Below are 24755 nucleotides of genomic sequence, written 5' to 3'. Positions count from 1 at the left end.
TGAAGCTCTAGATTACTCCCAATCTTATGGACTATTTTAACATACCTCACAGAGTTACTAAAATAATTTTAATATAGTTAGCAACACTGTATTTTTTGACATTTTAAATTGGAAAATAAAAAAAAATTCAAGTAGTTATAAACTTTTTTTTATAAAAGTGTTTGCTCTATTGATTTACAACTGAAATTATTTAAAAATTTATTTAATAATATAAAAAATTATAGAATTGTTACAAAAAATAATCTCTAAAATGGCTCAAGAGAATAAATTAGATAAAATGTTTAAGAAACATAAAGTTCTACCAGATGTAGTTCAACAATTACCCGGACAATCATTGCAAGTATGTGTATTTTTTTTCTCTTAGATTAATAAAAAAAAATATGTGATTTTTATAGATCAACTACAGTGGTGGTCAAAACGTTGATTATGGTAATGTTCTAACCCCTACTCAAGTTAAATCTCCTCCAAAGGTTGTTTGGGATGCAGAAGCTGATACTTTTTACACTCTTATTATGACTGATCCAGATGCTCCAAGTCGTGCAGAACCCAAGTTTCGTGAATGGCATCATTGGTTGGTTACAAATATACCAGGTAGTGCTATTGATCAGGGTGATGTGCTAACTGAGTACGTTGGTTCAGCACCGCCTAAAAATACTGGCTTACATCGGTATGTATTTCTCCTCTACAAGCAACCGGGTAAGGTTCAATTTAATGAACCAAATATATCAAAGACCTCTGGATCGAACCGTGGCAAGTTTAGTGCTAAGAAGTTCTCTGCAAAATACAAACTTGGTGATCCAATTGCTGCTAACTTTTATCAAGCTGAATATGATGATTATGTCCCCACTGTATATAAGCAATTAAAAGGATAATTTTGATTGGCATCTGAATATATTTCTAAAATTTCTTATTTGTGAATTATAAAGTTTTAAATTTGAATAAATTATATGTTATATGAGTTAATAGTTCTGGAATATATAAACACAAATATATATACCATATATATGGTTTATAAAAATGAATCTTAGACGATACGAGTGTAGAATACTTAAAACACAGCAATTTACTTTCTGTAATCACTTATCACTTAACATGTGCCGTTCATCACTCCCATTTGAGTTCTACCATTAAGAAGGATTCTAAAATGATAAACATTATAACATTAATGTATTGATTACTTAAGAGATCGTTAGTTTGTATATTGGGTTATGGAGTCTATAAATACAATATTCATCACCAACAATTTCAAAGTACATAAAACAGTACAACTAATTTAATCCAGATATATATTAAAGAGTAGATCTTAAAAATTAAAAATCTCACCATCAAATTGATATCCAATGGACGTGGAACCTCTCCTAAGTTATCTGTAAAAAAAATGGCTATAATGCGAAACACTCGATTAAACTATGGCCACTGGCTATAGCCATGACTCTCCGTGTAGCTTAATCATGTTTAGACGATTATATAGTTATCGATTACTCAATCGTCCCGGTAGTTTAAATATTCTCTCTAGCCATTGTAGCGACTGTAGATTAATCCTACATTGGTCTCTTTAATCATTTTTTTTCTGACAGATAATGTAAGGTTGGTACCATGCTCATCGGCTATGCTTATGGGTTTTGAGATATTGACTCTCTAATGATTTAAGTAAAATGACATATATTAGAAAAACAAAAATCGTATTTGACACTTCTTAAATATCGAACGGTCCCAGCCAACCTCACTAAAAATAACAAACTGCTCTATAATGCTTACATCGAAGCAGTTATATGGTTTTGATTCTAGATTAATAGGTAGTTCGATTAATGACCAACAAATCTCATTCAACAAATGTATCCACCAATTCATGTACATATATTGACAATACCACGTAAATAATATAAAACTATGGAACGCGATCTAGCACTTAAGAAATATGTAGACCCAAAAAAATGAATCGGATCCAATACTAAAAATATTCCAAAAAAACTATTCGTATGGAATACTTATATTGTGACTGCCGCGATGGAGTACACGGCAGAGGACCGATTAATGGTAAGTTTCAGGCTGCAGACTATTCCTCAAATAACTTTAACCGATAATGTTTAGACTAAGTTCGATATAAGAACTCTGTAAAGGTCCAATTGTCCACTATGAGAAAAGTATAATAAAGGAAAAAGATGAAGTATTAAGAATGCTTTCTAATTTACTTTAATAATACTATCGAATTAATTTTCTTTCATAAATAAATAAAATATATTTACTATTATTACCCACAGATAAACCTACAAATTGATACAAGTATCTTCAATGAATTATAAAAATTTTAATTAAAATTCTATAAAATCTTGCCTTGAAAAATATATCAACTAAAAATTCGAAAAAAATTATTAAAAATAATTATTTTAAATGAATTAGAAGAGGTCGGTATTTGCGTAAAGCATTGTGAAAATGAGAAGATGAAAATATGTTTTCTTCTCTTGCTCTTTGTATACATTTGTCCCGCTGGTTGCCCGGTTTTCGACTTTAAATTGCAGACCGTGCGAGATCCCGACGCTGTTGATAAGAATTTAAAACTAGAAGCAATCGTAAACACGAAACCGCTGGAAGTAAAAGCGATAGCGAAAAAGAATGACGATACGAGGGATAAGGATGAAAGTGATTACAATTACGACGACGAAGATTATGAGGAAGCGAAAACAAAATCGCAGAAAATGCGAAAAGAGCAAAAAGAACAAACAAAAAAAATTTCAAGAAGTGACTGCAGCACAGAAGAAGGCATAGAAGATTTTGTAGGCTCCAATCTTTTTGATGCAAATAGAAGGAAATGTTTCTCTAAGGAACAAGCTGCATTGCTTATAGCACGTAGAGATTTTGAGGTATTTTAAATTCTACAAAACTATATTCAATATTCTAAATTTGTGCACTTCACTTATCTTCCTTATCTTCCAGTTGATTTTGCCAAAAGACTTACCGAACTGCCTATTTAATGACAAGATGATTACTATTATAATGGATTATTTTCTCTGCTGCAATAATATTATCAAGGGTTTAGGTGAAGAAACTAAACCACTAATAGAGAAGGCATTTTATGACGCTCTTGGTGGTTACTTAAAGACTTTCCTCTTACCGATTATTAAACATTCATATTATGCAGGCACCGTTAATCTGAAGACATATATAAGTTTAGAAACACTATTCTTACAGTGTAAGAAATATTTAAATACCAACGGTAATGGCTGGAGTTGTACACCAGCGAAGATTATTAACGAATTGAAGAATGTACCCATCAAACCTTTTGAAATGGAAACTGATGCGGACAAAAACAGAGATTGCTGCGCACATTTAGATTTATCACCTTGTAAAGAGAGTGATGCAGGTGAACAAATGATTGTCACACTGCCGAAACTTGATCCTGTAGATAAGAATGGTTATTTGGCCAATATATATTTGCCCTTTCGTAATAGACGTACCTTTAATCTTCAGGCCCCTACATCTGGTTTCATATTGGCGAAATTTTTCGAAACCGTAACGCATTGTTATAGCTTTCAGCATATATGTCAAGACAACTTTAATCGTAGATTTAAAATATGGCTTGTTAATAATATTCAAGAACATTTATCCGATGAAGAGTTCTATCCCGGACTGGGTGCAGTTTTAAGAATTTTTGAAATTTTAAGAAGAGAAAAGAAGTCTGCAGATTTTGTAAATACAAAAGATGATGAATTAAACGAAATGGATATAACCGATGATGCAGCTGAGTTGGAGGGTGATGGAGCTATATCGAAATTGTCACCTGAAAACAATGATAATGATGATAGCTCACTAGGAGATTGGAATGATTTTATGACGAAAACCGATAGTAAAACTAATACTAACAATGATATTGATTTACTTGGGATGAGTGATGGAAATAGCAAACATAAAGGTGGTTTTATTGGTGATAAAACCAACAACGATGTATACGGACAAAACAACTATATGCAAGATCTTGATACGTTCTCATCTGAGGACAAATGTAAAAAGAAAGCTCGCTGGAAATGGGTGCTATGGTTCTTTATTTATCTAATACTGCTGCTCCTGCTGCTGTTACTATTGATACTACTTATACGTTGGCTGTTAGCCAAAAGAAAGCAAAAACCGACCACACCCAAGAAAGCGCCCCCACGTAAGAAATTGTGTTTCTGTTGTTCGAAAAAACAAGAAACCAAAAATTGATTGTGTAGGTCTATAAAAATAATTATATAATTACTAACAAAATTCAACTAAAATATCTTGTGGTATATTTTGTTACCATAAAAAAAACATCAAGTAATTATATAATTATATAGTAGTAGTTATATAGTAGTAAGCTTACAGCTATATAATTATATATATTCTTGCATTAGTGCCAGAAAAAGAGAGAAGAGAGTAGCATTTAGAACAGTTGTAGCGCTTTCTTTAATTAGAGACCTAAAAATTATATTTTTTATATTATAAAAAAATTTTGAACATTTACAAATTATTATTTACAAGAACTTCCATCCCACAGCAGCAAAAGCCGCAACACCTGTTGCCAGTACAACATCGTCTTCCCTTGCTTGCCAGCCTAAAAAATGTGTTATATACACAAGAAAAAGGAGGCCAGCTACATTCATAGGCGGGTACACAACTTCAGAAACTGAGAAATCGCCTAAAAAATCTAAAAAAGGAGTTTCCTTCAGTAAAAAAACATCGACAGCAAAAACTAGTTCAAAGACCGCACCCCCTTCGAAATCAAAAATATTTGAGTCTTCTGCCAGTTCAAAGCCAAGGTAAGATTATATATACATTATATTTTCTAGTTTTCATTTTAATCATTTAATTTTAATTAATTTTTTTTTTTTTTTTGCTATAGGAAATAAAACTAAAACTTTTTATAATAAGAATCTGTCTAAAAAGAAGTGATCGTTTCAAAAATTTGCTATAAATAATTTATATAAGGCAACCTATTTATTTATTTTTAAACTTATTTATTTACTTATAATTGTTATTTAATATATTTTATATATTCTTATAATGTTGGTTGAGAGTTCAATTAAACCGATGAAATAAAAATTTTCAAATTTTTTACTATAATGTATAGTTTGCTATAAGTCTAATAGTTGTTGGATTGTATAAGCCTAATGCTTAAGAAAGAAACGAAGTAAAATTAGAGAAGAAAATATAGACACAAAAAAAATATATAAAAAAATATAAATACTATAAACACACATATAGAGGGAAATTTCTTATATAAATAAAATAAAGACAAAATAATGGATTTTTCTGCGGCGTTGAAATTACATTTTCTTTAACAATCCGACCTTGATCTATTTTACAAAAATTTGTCGAGATTGGAGCTCATCTCTTGACGAACTATCTTCTGCAGAAGGTGGACTGTCTTCTGAAGAATGGATTGTCTTCTGGAAAAAACAGATTGTCTTTTGGAAAAGACTGATTGTCTTCTTTTCGGTTACAGTTAGTTCTTAGCACAAAAAATCTGTTATAATCACATAAATAGGAGGATCTTAAAATTTTTTTCATATTCTATTCTATTCTAAATATAAAAGGAACGTAAATTTATTTAATAAAGTATGGGTCAATAATATTTATTGAAGTATTGGCAATCATACTTAACCCTGTAATCTAAGTTCTAACATAAATGCATTTTTGAAAATTTCCTTTTTCTATGGTAACGAACATAGCGCTATTAATTACTGAAAATTAATGTTCCGTTTCCCACAACGGGCTTAGATGACACCCATATTCTTAGTTAAAAGATTTTCTGTGTTTATATTAAAAATAGTTATTTGCAAAAACATTTGCGAAAAGTACTGCTATAACGTAAATTAAACATTCACAGAAATATATTAAATACACGGTTTTTCCAGTTCAAAGAAAAATGAGAAACGCATTCCAAAATTACTTGTATGTCCTGCACAACCTATTAATGTGAGGAAATTAGGTCTTCAACATCAAAATAGTTTCTAGCAAAAATTGTACCACTATTAAGTAAATAAACATTTATAAAATTGTATTTAAGACCCGGTTTTAGAAAAAATCAAACAAACATCCAAAAACTATTTGTTCTGCACATCCCATTCAATAGGTTTTCGATTCACTATGAATAAAAACAAGTATTTATCCCAAGTGCCAGTCAAATCAAAGATTTAACATAATTATTAAAAATGAAATTAAATATATATTTATTCTACATATAATTTAAAAGCGATTTTAACAACCATAATAAGACAAATGATACCAAATAAAAACATTCTTATAATAAATATATAATTGTTTAAAATCCGTCAGCGAGGGGTTAAAGTTTAAATCTAAAAGCTTATTTTTAAATTTAGCACCAAAAAAAGCTAACGAAAACCTGTTGTTGAACTTGGGAGGGAAAATTTTAATTAAACGAACATTGAAAAATTTCTATATTAGACACTAAAATATAGTTGAGAGTATAAGCAAGTATATTCATTATTCAAAACTAAGATATAATTGAATTTTAAAATGCATTTAATTAAAATATTTAAAAACGCACTTTGCACCTTTTTTGTGATCACAATTGCATTTGTAAATGCAATGGAAGAAGATGAAGTCGAGAAGGTTTTCAAAGCACACGAAGTGGTACCGGACGTTATACTAACTCCACCGAAACAATTTCTTAAGGTGATTTACATAACACTTTTATTAATTTTTATTATAATAAAAATTTACAGATTACCTATGAAAATGGTTTAACTGTTGATAAAGGTGCCGATTTGACCCCCACTCAAGTGAAATCAGAGCCAAAAGTTGACTGGGTTGCAGAAGAAAATATTTATTACACGCTTATAATGACAGATCCAGATGCACCCACACGCACAGATCCCAAATTACGTGAAGTTCACCATTGGCTCGTAGGCAATATACCCGGTAATGCCATTGAGCAGGGTGAAGTCATAACAGCTTACGTAGGTTCTGGTCCACCAGAAGGTACGGGTCTACATCGTTATGTGTTCTTGCTTTATAAGCAGCCAAGCAAGTTGGAATTTGATGAACCACGTGTTAGCAATCGAAGTCGCAATAATCGTCCCAAATTTAGTGCTAAAAAGTTTACGGAAAAATATAATTTGGGTACACCAATTGCTGGAAATTTCTATCAAGCACAGTGGGATGAATATGTGCCAATTGTGCATAAACAGCTTTCAGGCAATTAAATTGAACATCAGTATATCTTGTTTTTCTAAAAATAAAATATTTAACAATTGTTAATTACGTCTTTTTTTAAAATATTTAGCAAGAAAACATTTCTTTGTTTTTTAATTAATTAAATTTCTTGAACGCTAATGACCAGAGCAAATTATTTGGACCAAGGTTTTGTAATAGGTACAGCTTAAAAATTACATTATATTAATTATTGTTATAATGTGACTAGGTTTCAAAAACGGCCGGGACTAAGTATCGGAAACACTCGAAGCCAGCGACCACTGGGACTTCACAAGCAGGTCCTAACGAGTTACAATAAAATTTTTGTTTAAATAAGATATAAACAAGAAGACTTTATCTTGACATAGTAGCAAAAGCAAATTCTATCAAAGATTACTTTAAAATTTTTTTATTATTAATTTTGTTTAGCAAAAAAGAAAAAAAAACATCAAAATTTATAACAATATTAAAAGCTTTACATATATGAATATTCGTACATCGTTTATTAAACATTTTTAATAAAAAATGTACGAATTACCAAAATAAATAAATGTAAAATATTTTAAAATCTGTCAGTGAAGGGTTAAAGACGAGTGTTGGAAGCTTTTTATGTAAATTAAGCACCAAGAAAAATTAACGAAAACCTGTTGCTGAGCTAAAGAGGGAAAATTGTAATTCAACAAATATTTTTCTAAAGCAGACACTGAAATATATTATAGTTGAGTTCATAAGAAACATTTTTAATTAAAATTTGTATAATTTACTTGAAGATGTTCTCAATTAAAACATTTAAAAATGTACTCTGCATTTTTCTTGTAATCGCAATTGCATCTGTAAATGCTTTGGAAGATGATGAAGTGCAGAAGGTATTCAAAGGGAATGAAGTGGTACCTGACGTTATACCAACGTCACCAAAACAGTTTCTTAAGGTGCTTTACATAACACTTTTATATATTTTTATTATAATTCAAATTTACAGGTAACTTATGAAAATGGTTTAACTGTTGATAAAGGTGCCGAATTGACCCCCACTCAAGTGAAATCAGAGCCAAAAGTTGACTGGGTTGCAGAAGAAAATACTTACTATACGCTTATAATGACAGATCCAGATGCACCAAGTCGCACAAACCCTAAATCACGTGAATTTCATCATTGGCTCGTAGCTAATATACCCGGTAATGCTGTTAGCCAAGGTGAAGTCATAACAGCTTACGTAGGTTCTGGTCCACCAGAAGGTACGGGTCTACATCGTTACGTGTTCTTGCTTTATAAGCAGCCAAGCAAGTTGGAATTTGATGAACCACGTGTTAGCAATCGAAGTCGCAATAATCGTCCTAATTTCAGTGCCAAAAAGTTTGCGGAAAAATATAATTTGGGTACACCAATTGCTGGAAATTTCTATCAAGCACAGTGGGATGAATATGTGCCAACTGTGCATAAACAACTCTCAGGCAATTAAATTAAATTCCAGCGTATATTTTTTTATATTGTGTTTATTAAAATAATAGTATTATAAATTATTAATGAGTTCGATTATTAAAAGGTTTTAAAAAATATTTTGTTGTTTTTTCTTCGCCATTGTGAAATCAGTGGGACTGCAATTAAGACTGATTGGGTATTCGTTAAAAATCAATAAAGTTCTTATAATAAAAATATATTATATTGCATCATATATGATATTTTATATAAATTTAAAACAATATATGAATGACTCTATTTCACTTTGTCTAAGCAACACAAGAAAATTTAAACCTCAAAACGTTTTCAAAATTAATTCAAAAAAAAAGTAACAAGTAAATCAAAATTATTTCAAACACAAATAAAAAATTTTTACTTCATGTATTGTTCGTATATATTAGCTTTCTTACGTCTTTTATAAACCGCTTAAGAGCTAATATATACAATCATACAATATATGTAAAAATTTTTAAGAACTTTTTTTGAAGAATTAAAGTTAAAACTTCAAAATAATTTTATTTAAATATTGCAAATTTTAACTTAAAAATGCTCCAAATTAAAACCTTTAAAAATGCACTTTGCATTTTTGTTGTAATCGTAATTACACTCGTAATTGCATTGGAAGAAGATGAAGTGCAGAAGGTTTTCAAAGAGCATGAAGTGGTTCCTGACGTTATACCAAATTCCCCAAACAAGTTTCTTAACGTTAGTATTACTTAATTTCATTATAGTCTTATTAATTTAATTTATAACTAAAATACGCAGGTAACTTACGAAGATGGTGTAGTAGTTAACAAAGGCGCCGAATTGTCAATTGATCAACTAACAAAGGAACCGAAAGTGGACTGGGAAGCTGATGAAAAAGCCTACTACACTCTATTAATGACGGATCCTGATATATTAAATCGTCTAAGGGGCAAATCTCGTGAATTTCCACATTGGGTCGTAGGCAACATACCCGGCAATGCCGTTGATGAAGGTGATGTCCTTAGAGCTTACGTAGGTACTGGTCAGCCAAGAGGTACTGGCTTACATCGTTATGTGTTCTTGGTTTATAAACAGCCTAGTAAGTTGGAATTTGATGATCGACGTATAGGCAGGCGTAACCGTAAGAATCGTAACCATTTCAGTGTACAACAATTTGCAGAAAAGTACAATTTGGGCATACCACTTGCCGGCAATTTCATGCAAGCAAAATGTGGAAATTGCAGAAGCTGCGTCACACGTTTGTTCGGCAATTATGCATTTTTTAAATTACAATATTTCGTTCTATATGTTACGTTTTTTGCAGTTATAAATTTAAATTTATAACTTATTGAATTTAATTGCTGAATTATTCAAATAAGAAAAACATGAATTAGAAAAATTTTTTTGTTTATTTAATTAAGATTAATACTACGCTTTTAATTGTAAATTTTGTTATGCCTAGTGAGTAGCCAGTCGATTTACTTGCCCGCGGCTGTTGCCAATGGGTTGCGTAGTACCAATATAACAGAATCTCCACGTAAGAACATTTTTGATATAAAACGATCCTTATTGACAGGTTTTACTTTTTTCTTGCCCTTGCCAGTGCGTGGTAATTCCGTCCACATTTCCTTGACATTCTCCAAAACCATGTTGCAGTGACGATCAAATGCTTTAACACGTCCCAGCAACTTTTTGTTATTGCGGCAATTAATAAGTACTTGTGTATTGTTTTTAACTGATTGTGTCAGCACAGATAACGGACCAGTATTAAACTCTTCCTCCTCTTGACGTGCCAATTCTTCTGGTGTCAATTCTGACTTTGGTTTAACAAGCGCCCTGCAATATATAGAAAATGCATATGTTATTTCTACAATTTATGGAAAAGCTTTTTATTCACAATAAAATACACACATTTTAAAATAATATGCTACTTATGGTACAATAGAAATTTTATTTATAGAAAGCAACTAATTTCACAAATTGTCTCTGCACACAATTCGCAAAACGCCAGTTTTTGACAGCACAATGCCGCTATAGAACTGTCAAAGTCAAAGATGTGTTCGTTTGTTAAATCCGCGGCTGTGTTTATTATTCATTACTCAAATACTGTGGCTTCGGAACAAGATATTTTTTATTTTATAATTTCGCTTTATTAGTGAAAAAAATTTTTGTTGTTATAAGGTTTTTTTAAAGCTAAAGATTACATTGGTGAATATTAAGTACAGCAAGTTCTTAGCATACATGTGCGTATTTTTCTAAGAGTATCTTACTTTATAATAGACACTTAATATAACACAATGTATGAATAAGTAAATTACATTGATAATAGAGTTTTCCAAAAAAGTTCAAAAAAAAAAAAAATTACATCATTTAGGGTGAATATTTTTACTTAGGACGTGTGCGAGTTAGGCTAAGTTGATGCTAAACCAAATGGGAAATTTTTTGGGATTTTTTGCACTGCACAGATTTAGTCATTTATCAACACGTATCGACACATCACTACATTACCGGCACAACTTAGAATTTCCCTCATTTAGAACGCAACTTAGCCTAACTCGCACACGACCTTAGTACTAACTAACAACTACATTAGAACTAGCTTAACCTAGACTAGCTTAATCTACTATATACAAAATATACAAGCGATTTACAAAATATGTACAGAATTATTCAATTTTCTATGTGATTAAATTATAATACAAATTGCGATGTGGAGTACACTGGACCGGCTAGATCATTTCTGATGTGGCTTCTATGGTAATATAAAAGCTTTCGATTATCTTACAGTAAATAAGATAAGATAATATTGACGTTGAACATGTTCAGATGCAGTAGCAAGAGATACCTATCCATTAGAGAGGCAACTATGTCTGATGCCTTGGCTAGGTAGTTATGGAGTAGGGTATTTTCGATAAATGGCATATTATCGCAACAAGATAACGCACAAAAACTATAATGAAAATTATAATTGAACTTTAGCTGCTATTTACTAAACAAAATAAAGATATATATAAAACTTATTAATTGCATTTAATGCATATATAAATAATTGTTTATATAACTGGATTGTTGTCTTGAAAAATTCTTTTTGTTCTAATATATTACAAATGTATAAATAAGAACACTTTAGTCAAGATAGTTGTTTGCATTTATATGTAGCTATGTATTATTCTTCATACAAAACATACATAGAATAAAATTTTTTGATTTAATTATTTGCATATGTAATTTACATATAAAATGCATATAAATGATTTAATATATGAAGTATATATATAATTTTTTGTGTGTGATATTATTAAGTGAACTTTATAATAGTTCTATTAGCTTCATGAATTAGATGATTATAATGTGAACGTTCACTCATTAATATATATGAACAAATGCCTAAATTAAAGAATGTGAATATATTATTACTTTTACTACAGTGTGGCGATAAAATTATATGCAAACATTAAAAACTAAGAACAGATCTGTTGTTAAAGTACGAAATTCAATGCTGATATCGTAATTCAATCAATTCATATTTATATTTTCAAATTTTCATATTTTGAACAGAAATATTCAACATATGTATATATCATATATACACAACTGCTTTATTTTTACTTAACGTATAATCTTACTTTATTCAAGGGCTTATATAGCCAGTACAGTGTAATTTATTTTTGGTAAATATTAAGGAATAAATACATAAAACATAAATAATTGTTTGTTTCGTTTTCTTTTCGTTCCACAACTCTGAGCTATGTTTATGAGCAGATATTTAAATGTCACTCGTTTCGTATTTTTTTGACAGCACCAATTTTTTTTGGAATTATGAAAATAATTAATCTCGTTTTAATTTATTTTAGTAAATAATATGAGTGAAGTAGAAATAGTTGCTAAAAAACCAAAAATGATGAATTCTACTGAAATAACTAACTCAACAAATGAGGCGGAACAAAGATGTGCACATTGGGTGCAGCGCAAGAAGCGCTTTTGCAAGATGACTTTAGCACATGGCAAGAAATATTGTGGTGAACATGAGCCTGCAACAAACGAGGAAACGACAACGTTAACAGGTAATAGAATACCTTGTCCGCTAGACAGTAAACACACGATTTATAGTAAAAATCTATATAAACATTTAAAAATTTGTAATGCTCGCCAGAAAAATGACGAACCTGCTTACATACAAAAGGCTCTAAACGCAGGTGATGAGACACCTGAAGCGCTTGATTACCGACATTTGAAACTAAGTGAACTGCCAGAAGAGGAACTACAAGCTGTTATAGACAAAATAAAGTCATTATACAAAATGTATGTTGTTAATCAAATTCAAACATTGCAGACGCAGCACAAAATATTGAATGCAGAATTGGCAAATCAAACTTATGGTAAAGAGACGAGAAAACATTTAGAGCAAACTGCAGCACTACTTGGCATACTGGATATGAAAGAGCAATTACAAAATTCTACCAGTTTTGTTGAATTTGGTGCTGGCAAAGGGCAGCTGGCTTATTACTTAGCACAATTGTTGGGAGATTACGAAAATTCGCAAGTGATTTTGTTGGATCGTATGTCATTGCGTCATAAAAAAGATAATAAAATAGAAGATCGTTCCTTAGTAAAACGTATACGTGTCGATATTGCCGATTTCTATATGGACCGATTGGATTTATTGACGAAAACGGCGCGTACCGTTGCTGTGTCTAAGCATCTGTGTGGTGCGGCGACAGATTTAACTTTACGTTGTATATTGCAACCTACAAATTCTGTTAAGGCTACAGAGTTTATTATGATAGCACTTTGTTGTCATCATCGTTGTGAATGGCGTTCATTTGTTGGTAAAGAATTCTGTCAGAGGCACAATATCATACCAAGAGAATTTGCAATTATTACTAAAATGGTTGGTTGGGCTATTTGTGGTACTGGCATGAGTCGAGAGCGAAGGCGTGAATTAGAACAACGAGTGGAGCGTCCTCTTGATACAGCCGAAGAAGGAACTACCGAGAATAATGATAAGATTGATACAATATTATCAGAAACTACGGGCGAAGAAGATGGTAGTGTTACAGAAGAAGTTATTAGTAAAACAAAAGAAACTATCAAAGAACCAGTGGTTGCTACAGCAACACAACTCCTTACTGATAAGGAAACTTCTATTGTTACGAAGGAAGCAGATACCAGTATTGATGTATCCGAACCAAACAAATTACGTCTAACACTTGCTGAGCGTGAGGAAATTGGTTTTATGTGTAAACGCGTGCTGGACCATGCGCGTTTAGAATATTTGCGAAAAAATGGTTATGAGGCTTCTCTTAATTACTATGTGCCAAAAGATGTTACATTGGAAAATGTTTGCTTACTGGCTAAGAAAATCGTCTAAGAACTGCCAACAATCAAAACAGTTGGTTTTATCTAAATAGTTTTTTTTAAAGACATGCAATTATAAGCATTTATTATTCCAAGAACGGTTGGGTCTACATCCCGAAGGCGCTCATCAAGTAAATACCGGTTAGCAAATTGTGTTGCTGTTCATATTAAACGATTTCACAGGACTACTTTTTTAAAGTATATTTTAGCATTTCATTATTTTTAAGGGTATGCATTTATAATTTGTAATATAATTACTAATTCAATGCCTTTTCATTAACGGTTTTAATAAACAGAATATGTACATTCTGTCAACTCTATCTTTTGATAAACAATTTTAGAATCTAAATTTATATTTAATATAGAAATTCAAGTTATTTGTTGATTATTTAAGGAAATGATTTTTATAGTCGATGTACTACTTACTGTTTGTATAGTTTTATAATATATTTTTTTTGTTAACGTTACAAATATTCTTTTATTCTTTTATTGTTTATTTAACCTTATGTCTAAGGAAGAGATTGTGATCATTGAAATCTTAACTATAATAAAAAGACTTCATCTCTATTAAATGGAAAAAATCTGCTTTAGAGAATGACCGCAAGGGAATGGTGCAATTCCTTTAAAATAAAGTTGGGAGCATAATTAGGTATTATGAGAATGAGAATGTTGCGACCCCACAAACAGTTTGAATCGCTTATAATATGTAAAAATATGTTAAGAATCCTACTTAAGTTTTATTAGATTAAAAATTGGTATTTACTTAAACTATGTGTGCAATATGAAGAGTCGTTTGACTGTAGGTTTTTTCCAATAACATTTTCTTTAATTCCTCTATATCGGAAAATGTAACCATTCCCTTTGAAATCATTCTTCGTATTTCATTTTTTCGATAAAGTTATCTTCATTTATGGCATTTAGAATACATTGTCTCTAATACTCTTATAATATACAAATTACAAGTGTCGTCCATCAGAGTATTACAGTCATAGAGGACATTAAGTGCTTTACTTAATGTCAAATATTTAAAAAGTTATAGACATAGATATATACGGCCTATTTATAAACTTTCAATTTTGACCGCTCTAGTATTCACTCTACTTTTTTAAAATATTGATGCCAAAGAAACTGAGAAATTATAATTATTATAAATTATAATATCAAATCTCAGAATGGTTACAGGCTCCTCGGGAAGGTATGCAGATCTGAGGTCGATTAGTGCTTACTCTGATGAAATGATAAACAATAATTCAGTCAAGGCGTAAAGTGGGATTTTGAAGATACCTCGAGTTAGTAAAGAGTAAAAGTGCTCAAGTGCACTGACTCAAATAGCTTCCACATAATATACATTATACTATAATATAAAAATTATTTCGCATGTTTCAATAATTTTTACACTAATTAAAAATTCATTAAAAGCCTTAGGATCGGTTATGAAAACTAGGGTTAGCAGAATAGATCACCTGAGCCGAGTTGCAAAATATTTCTCACATAATAATAAATATAATGGCGTACGCATTAAAGTAATTTTAATTAAATTTAATATACTATTAGCCGCCATTGCAGGCGAATAGAACCGCTTAAAATAATATTTGAAAGAAAGAAGACCAGTGTTGACTTCGGTATGAGGTATATAAGATCAAAGACCAAATTTAATAATAACCAGTTCTTAAAGAGATAACCTGTTATTAAAACTTACAATAATTTAAATACAAGGAAATATTCCCTCCGAAATGAATATTTTGTCTTCGGGACTGTCTGATAATGGTATAATATGATTCAATCAAAGCACAGAGTTCCAGAGTTCGCAGTCTATAAGCCCAATTCTTACATACGGGTGCGAAGTATGTTACTCAAAGTATGTAGCAAATGCTTTTTATATATTGTTCCAAAACCAGCTACCAATGTTAGGGAGAAGAACTTCGTTAATTCTAGTGCTTAGTGCTATTAAATAATAGTTTATATGGAATTCGGCGAAGTAGTCATTGGATATATATATAAGGCTATATATGTACACCGGATGTTGAATAAGAAAATGTCATAACCTGCAAGGTCATCAATAACTATCCGGCGAACCTACATAAGGAGTATGCTGGACTAGAGAGTGGTCGCAGTATCAATATATCACAATAGTGTACTGAGTATATATATATATGTAGTATACATGTAGTCCAAGCTAAAAATGACATTATAATTATAGTGAGACCATTTATTGATAATTATATCTTCTGTACAAATCCTTGGAAGTTAAGCGAATAGAAGTGAAGTTATTGTGTCTTAAGGAAAAGCCCTTCAAATATCCTTTTTTACTCTGGAATGTAGTTACACATACATAATATTGTCTAGAAATTAATAGGATATTGACTATAATTATTCTATGTATTATATATTCAAATTGGTAAATCAAGTACTTCTCCATCTGTATTCAAATTGTAGTATGGAATATTGGTGTTCGGTTAAATGAGATGTATGGAATTTTTGGTGTCCACTTTGTCGTTACTGGTAGTTTACTTTGAATGCTTGCATTATTTTTATCAAGCCGGTCAAGGTATATAGCGCAGTATACGATCTCATCTATATTATTAACCTTCGATTTTGGTGTTTGTATTTAGTGGTAAATATTCTGCATTTGTTCTTAACGTGTTCATTTTAAATGTGTCTGAATTTGTTGATCTATATTGAGGTCTGTAGAAACTTTCAAAGCATATGTTGTACAAAACATATGATGACACATTATCTTTAAGATTTTGCAGATTAATTGCTTATCAAAAATATAAGAAAGCGATTGCTTATGTTATTCAATCGTTCTTATTTATCAATTCTATGGGCTTCAAGAATAGAAGCAGAATAAAATACAATATAACGAATTTTTAGGTCCTCTGCGATGCGAAGTACAATGATCATATTCTATAGGCTTCAATTTCTTATGCCAGCAACTGATCTGAATCGAGGTCAGAATAAGTCTCATGAAGCCCTTTTTTCTAGCTCCGATCAAAATAGAAGCGTCATAAAGAAGTTCTTATGCCTTATATATCAGGTTGAGGTCATATTCTAACACTTCAGACAGAACGTTCATATTAAGATGGCAGTATAGGTAAAGGTAAGTTATCAGTTCTCTTGTATGTAAACAACATAGATCTTATTCTATTCAAGACGAAAATCTTGTTTTGAGAATATACCAATACTTCAGTCTACCGATAATGTGTTGTATCACACTATAGTAGTAATAGCGGCTTTTGATATATAGTCAGTTATTAATCAGAGACAAATTTTGGTCATATTATGTAGAGTGTCACGGACTCGCCACAATCAAAATTGTTGTTTTTAATACAAATTATAAAATCGAGAACGAGAGAAAAAATAATATGTCGGTTCAAATTTGATCGTGAGAGCCAAGGTTGAGAGCCAAGCTCGGCATTTAGGCAATATAGTCTTGTTCAGTAATAAATGTCAACATTTGTGTCTTATAGTAGCAAATTATTACTATTTTTGTGACACTCTGCCCAAAAGAGCCAATTTTGACGAGCCCATGACCCTTTATAGACTAACTAATTCTACAATAAGGCATCGGTACACAGATTTGTATGAGGATTATCCGTGGGTGCATAACCCTCAAATATAATACTCCCTATAATAATGTATATATATATATTCTTTTATCTGTAAAACGTTTATTTGAAAAATAACAGCATTGTACCTATTGAACCTCAATCTCTAGTCTGTCTACAAAAGAGATTAAACATTTCTTTTATTACTATATTTAAATGTTTCTTATTGTAGTGTTAAGTTCGTTAAAAAAAGCAATTAATCGATTTTAAATTCTAATCTTTATTAATGACTTGCTGAATCAATAAGTTCGCATTAAATATTCAGTTAGACGTATATAATTTTTATATAACAGTAAATTCTGATTCATATTAAATCTATCAGAACAAATCGATTGATATTTTAATAAATAATTTAATTAATTAGGTCTTAAGTATGTTATTTAAATAAATAATTAAAATGAGATATTTTTTTAACATTTCTTAAACAGAATTTCCTCCTCCAATCCTGTTGTGGTGCAGAGCTTAATACAGTTAATTAATCAAATCCTTTTTAATTCATTTAACTGACAATTGGCAGCCGCTCAGCACACCCACATACGCCGCCACTACTTCAATTGACTTAATTAACCAGAAGTGCAGATTAGGTTGGATGATCTGTCCTCCAAGCAAAGTCAGAGCATAACAACAGTGACCAATTAATTCAAAAGCACACTACCACTTAAGAACGGCCGACGCGTGTGTCAAACTGCAAGTGCAACTGATCGGGTACTTAAGTACTTCTATAATTCAAATATTAAATACAATATATTTGTATACAAATTTATAAATAAATGATTTGCAATTAATAATTAATAATTTGTTTCAGCACATTAATTTATAAACTCACAACAATGAGCTGAGCTTGTTGCATGGGAGAGGAAATAATTAGTTGTCTTATCAGTTAGTCCATAACGGACATAACTACTGTAGGAACGGCCAGTGGTGACAAGTTGCTTATGTGGGCGTCAGAAACACCATCAGATCGCCTCATTATACAATGGTCAGTACCATTTAAAAATAACTACACATACATAAATGTAGTTATTTGTGTAGATTGGAATTGTCATACGAGCGAACGGAGTGCGACGTGTTGATTAGTACTTTGCCTTCTCTACCCATAAACTTGAACCTATTAAGAATGCTAAAACGACTAAAGAAACGGTGTTGGCAACTATTGGACATTGTGGTCAAAACAATATTAATCGTTGTGTTGTCTGTTATTTAAATTAAATTAAAATATTGTGAATAAATAATTAATTGGCAACCGAGTGCAAGTTAATTTTATTAATTGAGATATTTGAGCAGAACTGAGTAAACAGCAAATAAATTAAGTAACATAAAAGTGAAACTTTTGAAAACTTTAGTGCCATTGCTTAGCTCTTGGCTAGCATTTGATATATTTAAATATGTTGGCGATATTTATAACTAGTGGTCTAGTAAGCATGACAGTTTGAAAAAAATAGCAAATACCACAATGGAATTTAAGTCTTCCGACTTACTTTAATTATAGTTATAACGACAATATTAAAAAAAATATATATTTAAATTGTTTTAAATAAATGCATAATAAATAATATATATGGTATATATTATATAATTATTATATATATTATATGTATGATATATACGTATATATATATATATTAATAATTAATAATTAAATAATACAGAATATTAAGTTAGTTTGATTACTTGAACATGCGCATTTTCAACTAAAATACCGTTTAATATAGGATTATTATTAATAATTATATAATAAAAAAATAATTTAGAATAATTATGAAATAAAATATGAATATAAATCAATTTATTGAACTTTCCAATTTAAGCTAAGCGAATCATGGAATAACATTAGCATGACTCTCTCCGTCTTACGTACCTAGATTAAGTTCTATACTCATGAAAGAGTAATAAAAATAATAGTATTGAAATTTAACAATTAAAAAATAAAAAAAAATTAATTAATTAAATTATTCTATGTACAATTGGTTTATGAATTCGTACTAATATAACACAGCAAGTGAATTTGTTAATGAACTTTTACAGAAAATTAATATAACTCCAAGTTCGAACATATAAGTCAAGACAGTAAAAAAAAAATGACATACAAGTCAAGTAGTTGGCTAATGAACACTGACTCCGAGCTTCAAATTTGACAGGGCAGGAGTTCAACCGTTGGTACTTGCACTCAAAAAAAAAAAAAAAAGAAATAAATAAATACAAAAATTAATTACAAAAGACCATTGTTGATTGATATTTAGTAACAACCGAAACACATGTATGGTCAGCCAAAAATTCAAATAAATAAAAAAAATAAAATAATAAAATTTTTTGTTGTTACAATTCACGACTCTTCCGTAAGCACCTATGTACTGAAAACAATAGTTTATATTAAGAACTTAGTTTTTTTTCGTCAAAACGAAAGTTAAAAATCAATTTAATCTAAAATACTGTTTAAATTTCAGAAAACTCCAATCGGAAAAATTATTCTTTAATAATATACATGGATAAAGTGAATTACATAGAAAAGTGAATAGTCTTCAAGCATAATTAGATTGAGTTCCCCCAGTAGAGACTTCTGTAAAAACAGTAAGTATGGAAAAAATTATTGGACATTTATTGTATCATTATTCAGATCTCACCACGCAAAAGGTTAAATTCGTAAAAAGATTAATTGAGTACAGTTGACATAATAAAACTAATAATGTTTGCTAATAAAATTATTTACATACTAATATGGGATGGTTAAAGAAGTGTGGTAAATTTCTTAATAGTATTAAAACGAACCCTGCTTCACAAGATTGTCGAACTTCTTTCTATTGAGCCAGCTATTCATAGAACACCATAGAATTATAAAAAATTATCCGCTCTCATCTTCAGGCAGATGATTATTATGTCTGTTATGCATATCTTCTTATTAAATAGACTAGAAATACTCAAAATTCTATTTTATGCTGAAATGAAAGATTCGAAATTCCAAACGCAGGGTGTAGGTACTCTCAATTATAGTTAACTTATCTGTATTCTCACAACTAGTTTGGTTTATTATTATTAATTTTTAAGTCTACCAACCTCTTCCATTGTTCTTACTTACCAAACTGAGATTTCGGTCACTGAACAGAACCGTCACATTACACTTATCCATATTTATAAAATTTATAAAACCACCACTTTGAAGATGTACTTACTAATTGTTAGATTTATTTTTATACTAATTTTGCCCAAATACATGCATAGATGTTTATTTTAATAACTTCATGTATTCTTATTAAGAGATAGAATATAATTTTTTTAAATTCTTAAAAGACACTTTTATGTGATAAAAATTGATGCTTATAACACTCGTATTTCATCGAATGACTTGGACTTCAAACTCGCATAACTTGTCAAGTATTAACTTATGCAATTCCAGTTCTATTGTTAGCATAGATAATTATTCCCTTCATTGCAGATAATGCAATGCAATGCACAGACTCAACTTTCGATTTCATTCAATAAGTCACGTCTTTAATTATTGGCATATGTAATCGCTGCGATTGGTGTTTAAGTCGTTTGGATTCTTTTAATAACCTTCGTTTATTTTTGTTTTAATAAAAGTAATTAATTTATTTACATAAGTAATTTATTGACACAAACCCGTAATAAAGTGTAACGAGTATAATTTATATAGTTTAAATTCGTATTAATATTTTTTTTTAGTTTAAGAATAAATTTTTAAACTCGTACTAAGGCGTCAGTTGCAGATAGCGGAAATAATTCAGTCTCTTGCACATTAAAGACCGATGTAACAGATTCTCTATAAAGTTAGCATACGATTTTGTTACCGCTTGATTTGAAAATGCTTGTACAAAGGTTTTCTTTGAAAATTCTTCACTAGAATTTTTACTTACCTTAGTAAATAATTTTAGTGCAGTTACGTAGCACTTTTTTTACATATATATTTTATTATTTCGCATTTTTAGAGCGATTTATTTTTAAAATTGTATTTTAATGTTGAGCCTTTTCCGAGTTAGTGCATCTGGGCACTTTAACTCTATGATGGCTGCGGGATTTCTGCAGAGTCCCACCCATCTCACAGACTAATTTGAGTATTCGTCATAAACTTCGTTATTATTCAGTGGTTGATCTAAGATCTGCGTACCGCCCCGTGCGTATTTTATTCCTACCTTTAAGTAATGAATAATAAATAATAAATATAATATAATATTAGTTATAAATATTAATTAAAAATAATAAATAATTAAAAAATATTCCTGCCTTTTTATAATAAGAATATTTTCAATTATTTGCTTTAGTCTTATAAGTATATGTATTTATATATATATTTCTAATATAATAATTTATTACCGGGCATATTGGTCAAATTTTAATATAAATAAAAAGACACTAATTTATTATTTATATTAAAAATCGTTTATATTTTATTTCCGATATTTCGACTATCTTCGATAGTCATCTTCAGGGAAAACATCTTCGGTAGTTGCAATATGGTTGCGAACCATATCTTTTATGAAAATAAAGCTCTTCACTTAGATTATAGGTTATCTAGCTGCTTTCTGCTTTCTTTGTAAGTGTTGTCCTTTTATATACCTATATTGAACATTTTTAATACCCTCATATGTGTATATATCCAAGTGACTACCTCTCCCATATCAAATGGCTGCACACATTTGGTTATCATTTTAGTCCAATAATGTTTTTCGATCTAATAGGAATTTTACAACTTTAAATTATAGTCTTTTTTAGAGAATTTTGTTAGTATGGCTATTTCAAGTATTGCTAAATACCCATCAACATTGGTCTTGGAATTATTTCTTATACCTATTTACGAGTAATTAATCGTAAATATATTTTTGAGTTTGAAAGTACCAAGGGTTGAATTCGTTCCCTGCCAAATTTGAAGTTCAGAGTCAGTGTTCATTAGTTAACTGAGCTAAAGCCGTACTTGACTTGTGTGTTCGAACTTGGAGTTTTGTTAATTGGCTCTGAAAGTTAAAGTTATTAAATTAATTAAATATATTTTTATTTTTAATTGTTAAAGTTTATTACTATTCTTTTGAAGAGTAAACAAATTTTTAAAATCAAATTAAAAATAGTAGAGTAAACTATATAAGATTAACTGTATTGTGATTTGCACTACTTAAAGGCGTAAATTTTAAATCCAATTTTAATGTAGTTTAAAGCATTGTGACAACTTAATATATACTTTTATATATGGAATGGAGTATAATGAACTATTTTATACGCTGATGACTAATATTCATGCAATTTCCAAGAAAATCATACATGCCTCGCATAACTTCAGACATGCCACTACGGAGCGTTGCGTTAAAATTGCAACTTAATTATCCGCTGCAAAAAAGAGATACGGATAAGATGTAGCCTACCTACCGCAGTAACGAATATCATATAAACATATATACTCCTAAATGATATATGTATATATCTAAATTTTTTGAATTTAATTTTCTTTAATTGCATACACGAAAAAATTCAGTTAGTCTTTCTTAAAATTTATTTTTTGTAGATACATTCAGACAAGATAGTTTCACATTCCCATAATGATCAAGTAGTCTTAAAATGGTAATTTTTTATTGTTATTTAAATATAATATAAAATTGAAAATAATATTAAGAATCTATTATAATGATAATAATAAGAATAAATAAATTAAATAATTATGTATAAAATATTATTTGGAAAAATTTTTCATGGACTTAAAATATTAAAGCAAAAAGTAAACCATCGGGAAATATACTCGTATATAAGAAGTTTTGATTATTTGTTAGAGACAAAGAATGGGCTATACATTAAACCTTAACCTTTGAGTAGGCTTGGACATGTCCAAAAAAATGCACTCGAAATAAGTAGCAACCCAAGTAGCAACATAAAAAGGTACCAATTGATGGGAATAGTAAGGGTAGGCTAAAGAAGAAATGAATCGTGGACATAGCAGGCGATATTAACAAAGTGCATGTGCATGATTAAAAAGTCATATCATTAGATTGGGAAAAATTTATCTTACTGATTATGGAAATAGTGCTCTCTCAATAAAGGAACTGAAATGCTTACAAAGAAGAATAATTAAAGCTTAATAATTTAAACTAATTAAAAGCAAGAACCAAAAATAGAAAAATAAAAGAAGAATCTATAAATTAGGACCTAATAAAAGTTAATTTTTTTTAATAATAAATTTGAACCACAAAAGATTAAAAATTTAATGAATTTTTTAAAATATTAAACTGTAAACATATAATTTTTTCAGAAACTGCCAAATATGTATAATCAGTGGTCTTTGAGAACATCTATTGCTTTAATTGTCTATATATAATTTTTGGAAAAGCTAAAAATTGTTTACTTGTGGTCTAAAATTTTATTGATAGTTGCAATCCAAAAATTATATACAATTATATACAATAAATGTTTCTAAAGATTACTTATGATGGATATTTGGTAGTACTTCAAAGTGTAAAAAGTTATTTGGTGTTATCCATTATTTATGATATACCTATATACATATTATTATTTTGTTTGATAAATCGGGATTCAATCTAGATTTACTCTCGATCTCTCAAACTTTTTTAGTCCAGTAGAACTATTCGATACTTTTTTTTATTTTAAAGATTTACGTTCATTAAATATATAAGTGCATTACGAATCAAATATATATATCGTCAAATATGTATGGATCGGTTTTTATTTACGTGTATATATGAAGGCTAAGAAAATTTAAGTAAACAGTTCGAATTACATTACTCTTGCTAATAAGGTTTTATATAGCATTGCATTGCTACCTATGAGTGTTATAGAACAGTTTATTGACTTTATTATTTTTTTAATAATAAAAATTATCGTAAGAAGCAAACATGGTAGAAAGACTACAGTCAAGATCGTTCAATACTATTAAATTCGTAGTCTCATAGTGAACCCTGATATGATAGCCAAACTGCGTAGATAGGTACAAACTACAAGCGGAACTTCAATGAAGCCACTTCATTATAATTTATTTGAGGAGTCAATGTAGTTGTAGAATCTGTACAATAAACCAGAGGGTTAATTGGTTAATTTGGAATAAGCGGCATGCTACAGAAAAATATCTACCTAATGTATATAGATATATATATATATATAAAGACATATAGAACTTAGCATTTAAGGTAAAGAAGTCTAACTTACGTTGTGACGATGGAAAATATTACTGAGAGAAAGAAG

The 24755-nt window shown here is 29.8% G+C and overlaps 7 protein-coding genes and 1 long non-coding RNA gene across 11 annotated transcripts; 7 read left to right on the top strand and 1 right to left on the bottom strand.

Moving 5' to 3' along the window:
• The first annotated feature begins 206 nt into the window (after positions 1-206).
• Positions 207-965, top strand: LOC119679827 (protein D2-like). Its single transcript, XM_038092395.1, has 2 exons — positions 207-340; positions 396-965. Exons 1-2 carry the CDS (start codon positions 251-253, stop codon positions 870-872), a joined length of 567 nt encoding a protein of 188 aa, XP_037948323.1. The 5' UTR covers positions 207-250; the 3' UTR covers positions 873-965.
• Positions 966-2390: 1425 nt separating this feature from the next.
• LOC119685246 lies at positions 2391-4944 on the top strand. 4 transcript variants are annotated; one of them, XM_038099482.1, is made up of 4 exons: positions 2391-2861; positions 2935-4150; positions 4517-4775; positions 4859-4944. In XM_038099482.1, exons 1-4 carry the CDS (start codon positions 2442-2444, stop codon positions 4863-4865), a joined length of 1902 nt encoding a protein of 633 aa, XP_037955410.1. In that variant the 5' UTR covers positions 2391-2441; the 3' UTR covers positions 4866-4944. The 4 variants fall into 4 exon arrangements, with proteins under 4 accessions (XP_037955410.1, XP_037955409.1, XP_037955412.1 ...); XM_038099481.1 differs by having other exon boundaries at positions 4514-4775; XM_038099484.1 differs by lacking the exon at positions 4859-4944 and having other exon boundaries at positions 2935-4204; positions 4514-4604.
• Positions 4945-6426: 1482 nt separating this feature from the next.
• LOC119681545 (protein D3-like) lies at positions 6427-7239 on the top strand. Its single transcript, XM_038094775.1, has 2 exons — positions 6427-6654; positions 6705-7239. Exons 1-2 carry the CDS (start codon positions 6496-6498, stop codon positions 7182-7184), a joined length of 639 nt encoding a protein of 212 aa, XP_037950703.1. The 5' UTR covers positions 6427-6495; the 3' UTR covers positions 7185-7239.
• A 434-nt stretch (positions 7240-7673) lies between these two features.
• Positions 7674-8699, top strand: LOC119681544 (protein D3-like). Its single transcript, XM_038094774.1, has 3 exons — positions 7674-7844; positions 7944-8102; positions 8153-8699. Exons 2-3 carry the CDS (start codon positions 7944-7946, stop codon positions 8630-8632), a joined length of 639 nt encoding a protein of 212 aa, XP_037950702.1. The 5' UTR covers positions 7674-7844; the 3' UTR covers positions 8633-8699.
• A 451-nt stretch (positions 8700-9150) lies between these two features.
• On the top strand, positions 9151-9957 carry LOC119684904 (protein D3-like). The gene is made up of 2 exons (XM_038099040.1): positions 9151-9336; positions 9397-9957. The coding sequence occupies exons 1-2, from the start codon at positions 9178-9180 to the stop codon at positions 9940-9942; spliced, it is 705 nt and encodes a 234-aa protein (XP_037954968.1). The 5' UTR covers positions 9151-9177; the 3' UTR covers positions 9943-9957.
• A 31-nt stretch (positions 9958-9988) lies between these two features.
• LOC119684905 (probable small nuclear ribonucleoprotein Sm D2) lies at positions 9989-10647 on the bottom strand. Its single transcript, XM_038099041.1, has 2 exons — positions 10510-10647; positions 9989-10434 (listed from the first exon to the last, which is right to left on the bottom strand). Coding segments are annotated over exons 1-2 (360 nt in total). The 5' UTR covers positions 10512-10647; the 3' UTR covers positions 9989-10076.
• Positions 10648-12193: 1546 nt separating this feature from the next.
• On the top strand, positions 12194-14301 carry LOC119680539 (tRNA:m(4)X modification enzyme TRM13-like). The gene is made up of 2 exons (XM_038093391.1): positions 12194-12269; positions 12453-14301. Exon 2 carries the CDS (start codon positions 12461-12463, stop codon positions 13967-13969), a length of 1509 nt encoding a protein of 502 aa, XP_037949319.1. The 5' UTR covers positions 12194-12269; positions 12453-12460; the 3' UTR covers positions 13970-14301.
• Positions 14302-16988: 2687 nt separating this feature from the next.
• LOC119680540 lies at positions 16989-19089 on the top strand. The gene is made up of 3 exons (XR_005252472.1): positions 16989-17056; positions 17993-18269; positions 18370-19089. It is a non-coding gene; the product is annotated as an uncharacterized LOC119680540 (long non-coding RNA).
• Positions 19090-24755: the final 5666 nt, after the last annotated feature.

The sequence above is a fragment of the Teleopsis dalmanni genome, chromosome 2 (assembly GCF_002237135.1).
Source record: "Teleopsis dalmanni isolate 2A chromosome 2, ASM223713v2, whole genome shotgun sequence".
In the NCBI taxonomy this organism is placed as follows: Eukaryota; Metazoa; Arthropoda; class Insecta; order Diptera; family Diopsidae; genus Teleopsis; species Teleopsis dalmanni.
This window is presented reverse-complemented; position numbering and strand designations above follow the sequence as displayed.

Excerpts from the sequence above, each read along its gene's own strand:
- LOC119679827 (XM_038092395.1), top strand. The coding sequence starts at position 251 with ATGGCTCAAGAGAATAAATTAGATAAAATGTTTAAGAAACATAAAGTT. Across the intron at positions 341-395 it reads TACCCGGACAATCATTGCAA|ATCAACTACAGTGGTGGTCA; the intron begins GTATGTGTATTT and ends TGATTTTTATAG.
- LOC119685246 (XM_038099481.1), top strand. The coding sequence starts at position 2,442 with ATGAAAATATGTTTTCTTCTCTTGCTCTTTGTATACATTTGTCCCGCT. Across the intron at positions 2,862-2,934 it reads TAGCACGTAGAGATTTTGAG|TTGATTTTGCCAAAAGACTT; the intron begins GTATTTTAAATT and ends CTTATCTTCCAG. Across the intron at positions 4,151-4,513 it reads ACCCAAGAAAGCGCCCCCAC|CAGCAAAAGCCGCAACACCT; the intron begins GTAAGAAATTGT and ends TCCATCCCACAG.
- LOC119681545 (XM_038094775.1), top strand. The coding sequence starts at position 6,496 with ATGCATTTAATTAAAATATTTAAAAACGCACTTTGCACCTTTTTTGTG. Across the intron at positions 6,655-6,704 it reads CACCGAAACAATTTCTTAAG|ATTACCTATGAAAATGGTTT; the intron begins GTGATTTACATA and ends AAAAATTTACAG.
- LOC119681544 (XM_038094774.1), top strand. The coding sequence starts at position 7,944 with ATGTTCTCAATTAAAACATTTAAAAATGTACTCTGCATTTTTCTTGTA. Across the intron at positions 8,103-8,152 it reads CACCAAAACAGTTTCTTAAG|GTAACTTATGAAAATGGTTT; the intron begins GTGCTTTACATA and ends TCAAATTTACAG.
- LOC119684904 (XM_038099040.1), top strand. The coding sequence starts at position 9,178 with ATGCTCCAAATTAAAACCTTTAAAAATGCACTTTGCATTTTTGTTGTA. Across the intron at positions 9,337-9,396 it reads CCCCAAACAAGTTTCTTAAC|GTAACTTACGAAGATGGTGT; the intron begins GTTAGTATTACT and ends TAAAATACGCAG.
- LOC119680539 (XM_038093391.1), top strand. The coding sequence starts at position 12,461 with ATGAGTGAAGTAGAAATAGTTGCTAAAAAACCAAAAATGATGAATTCT.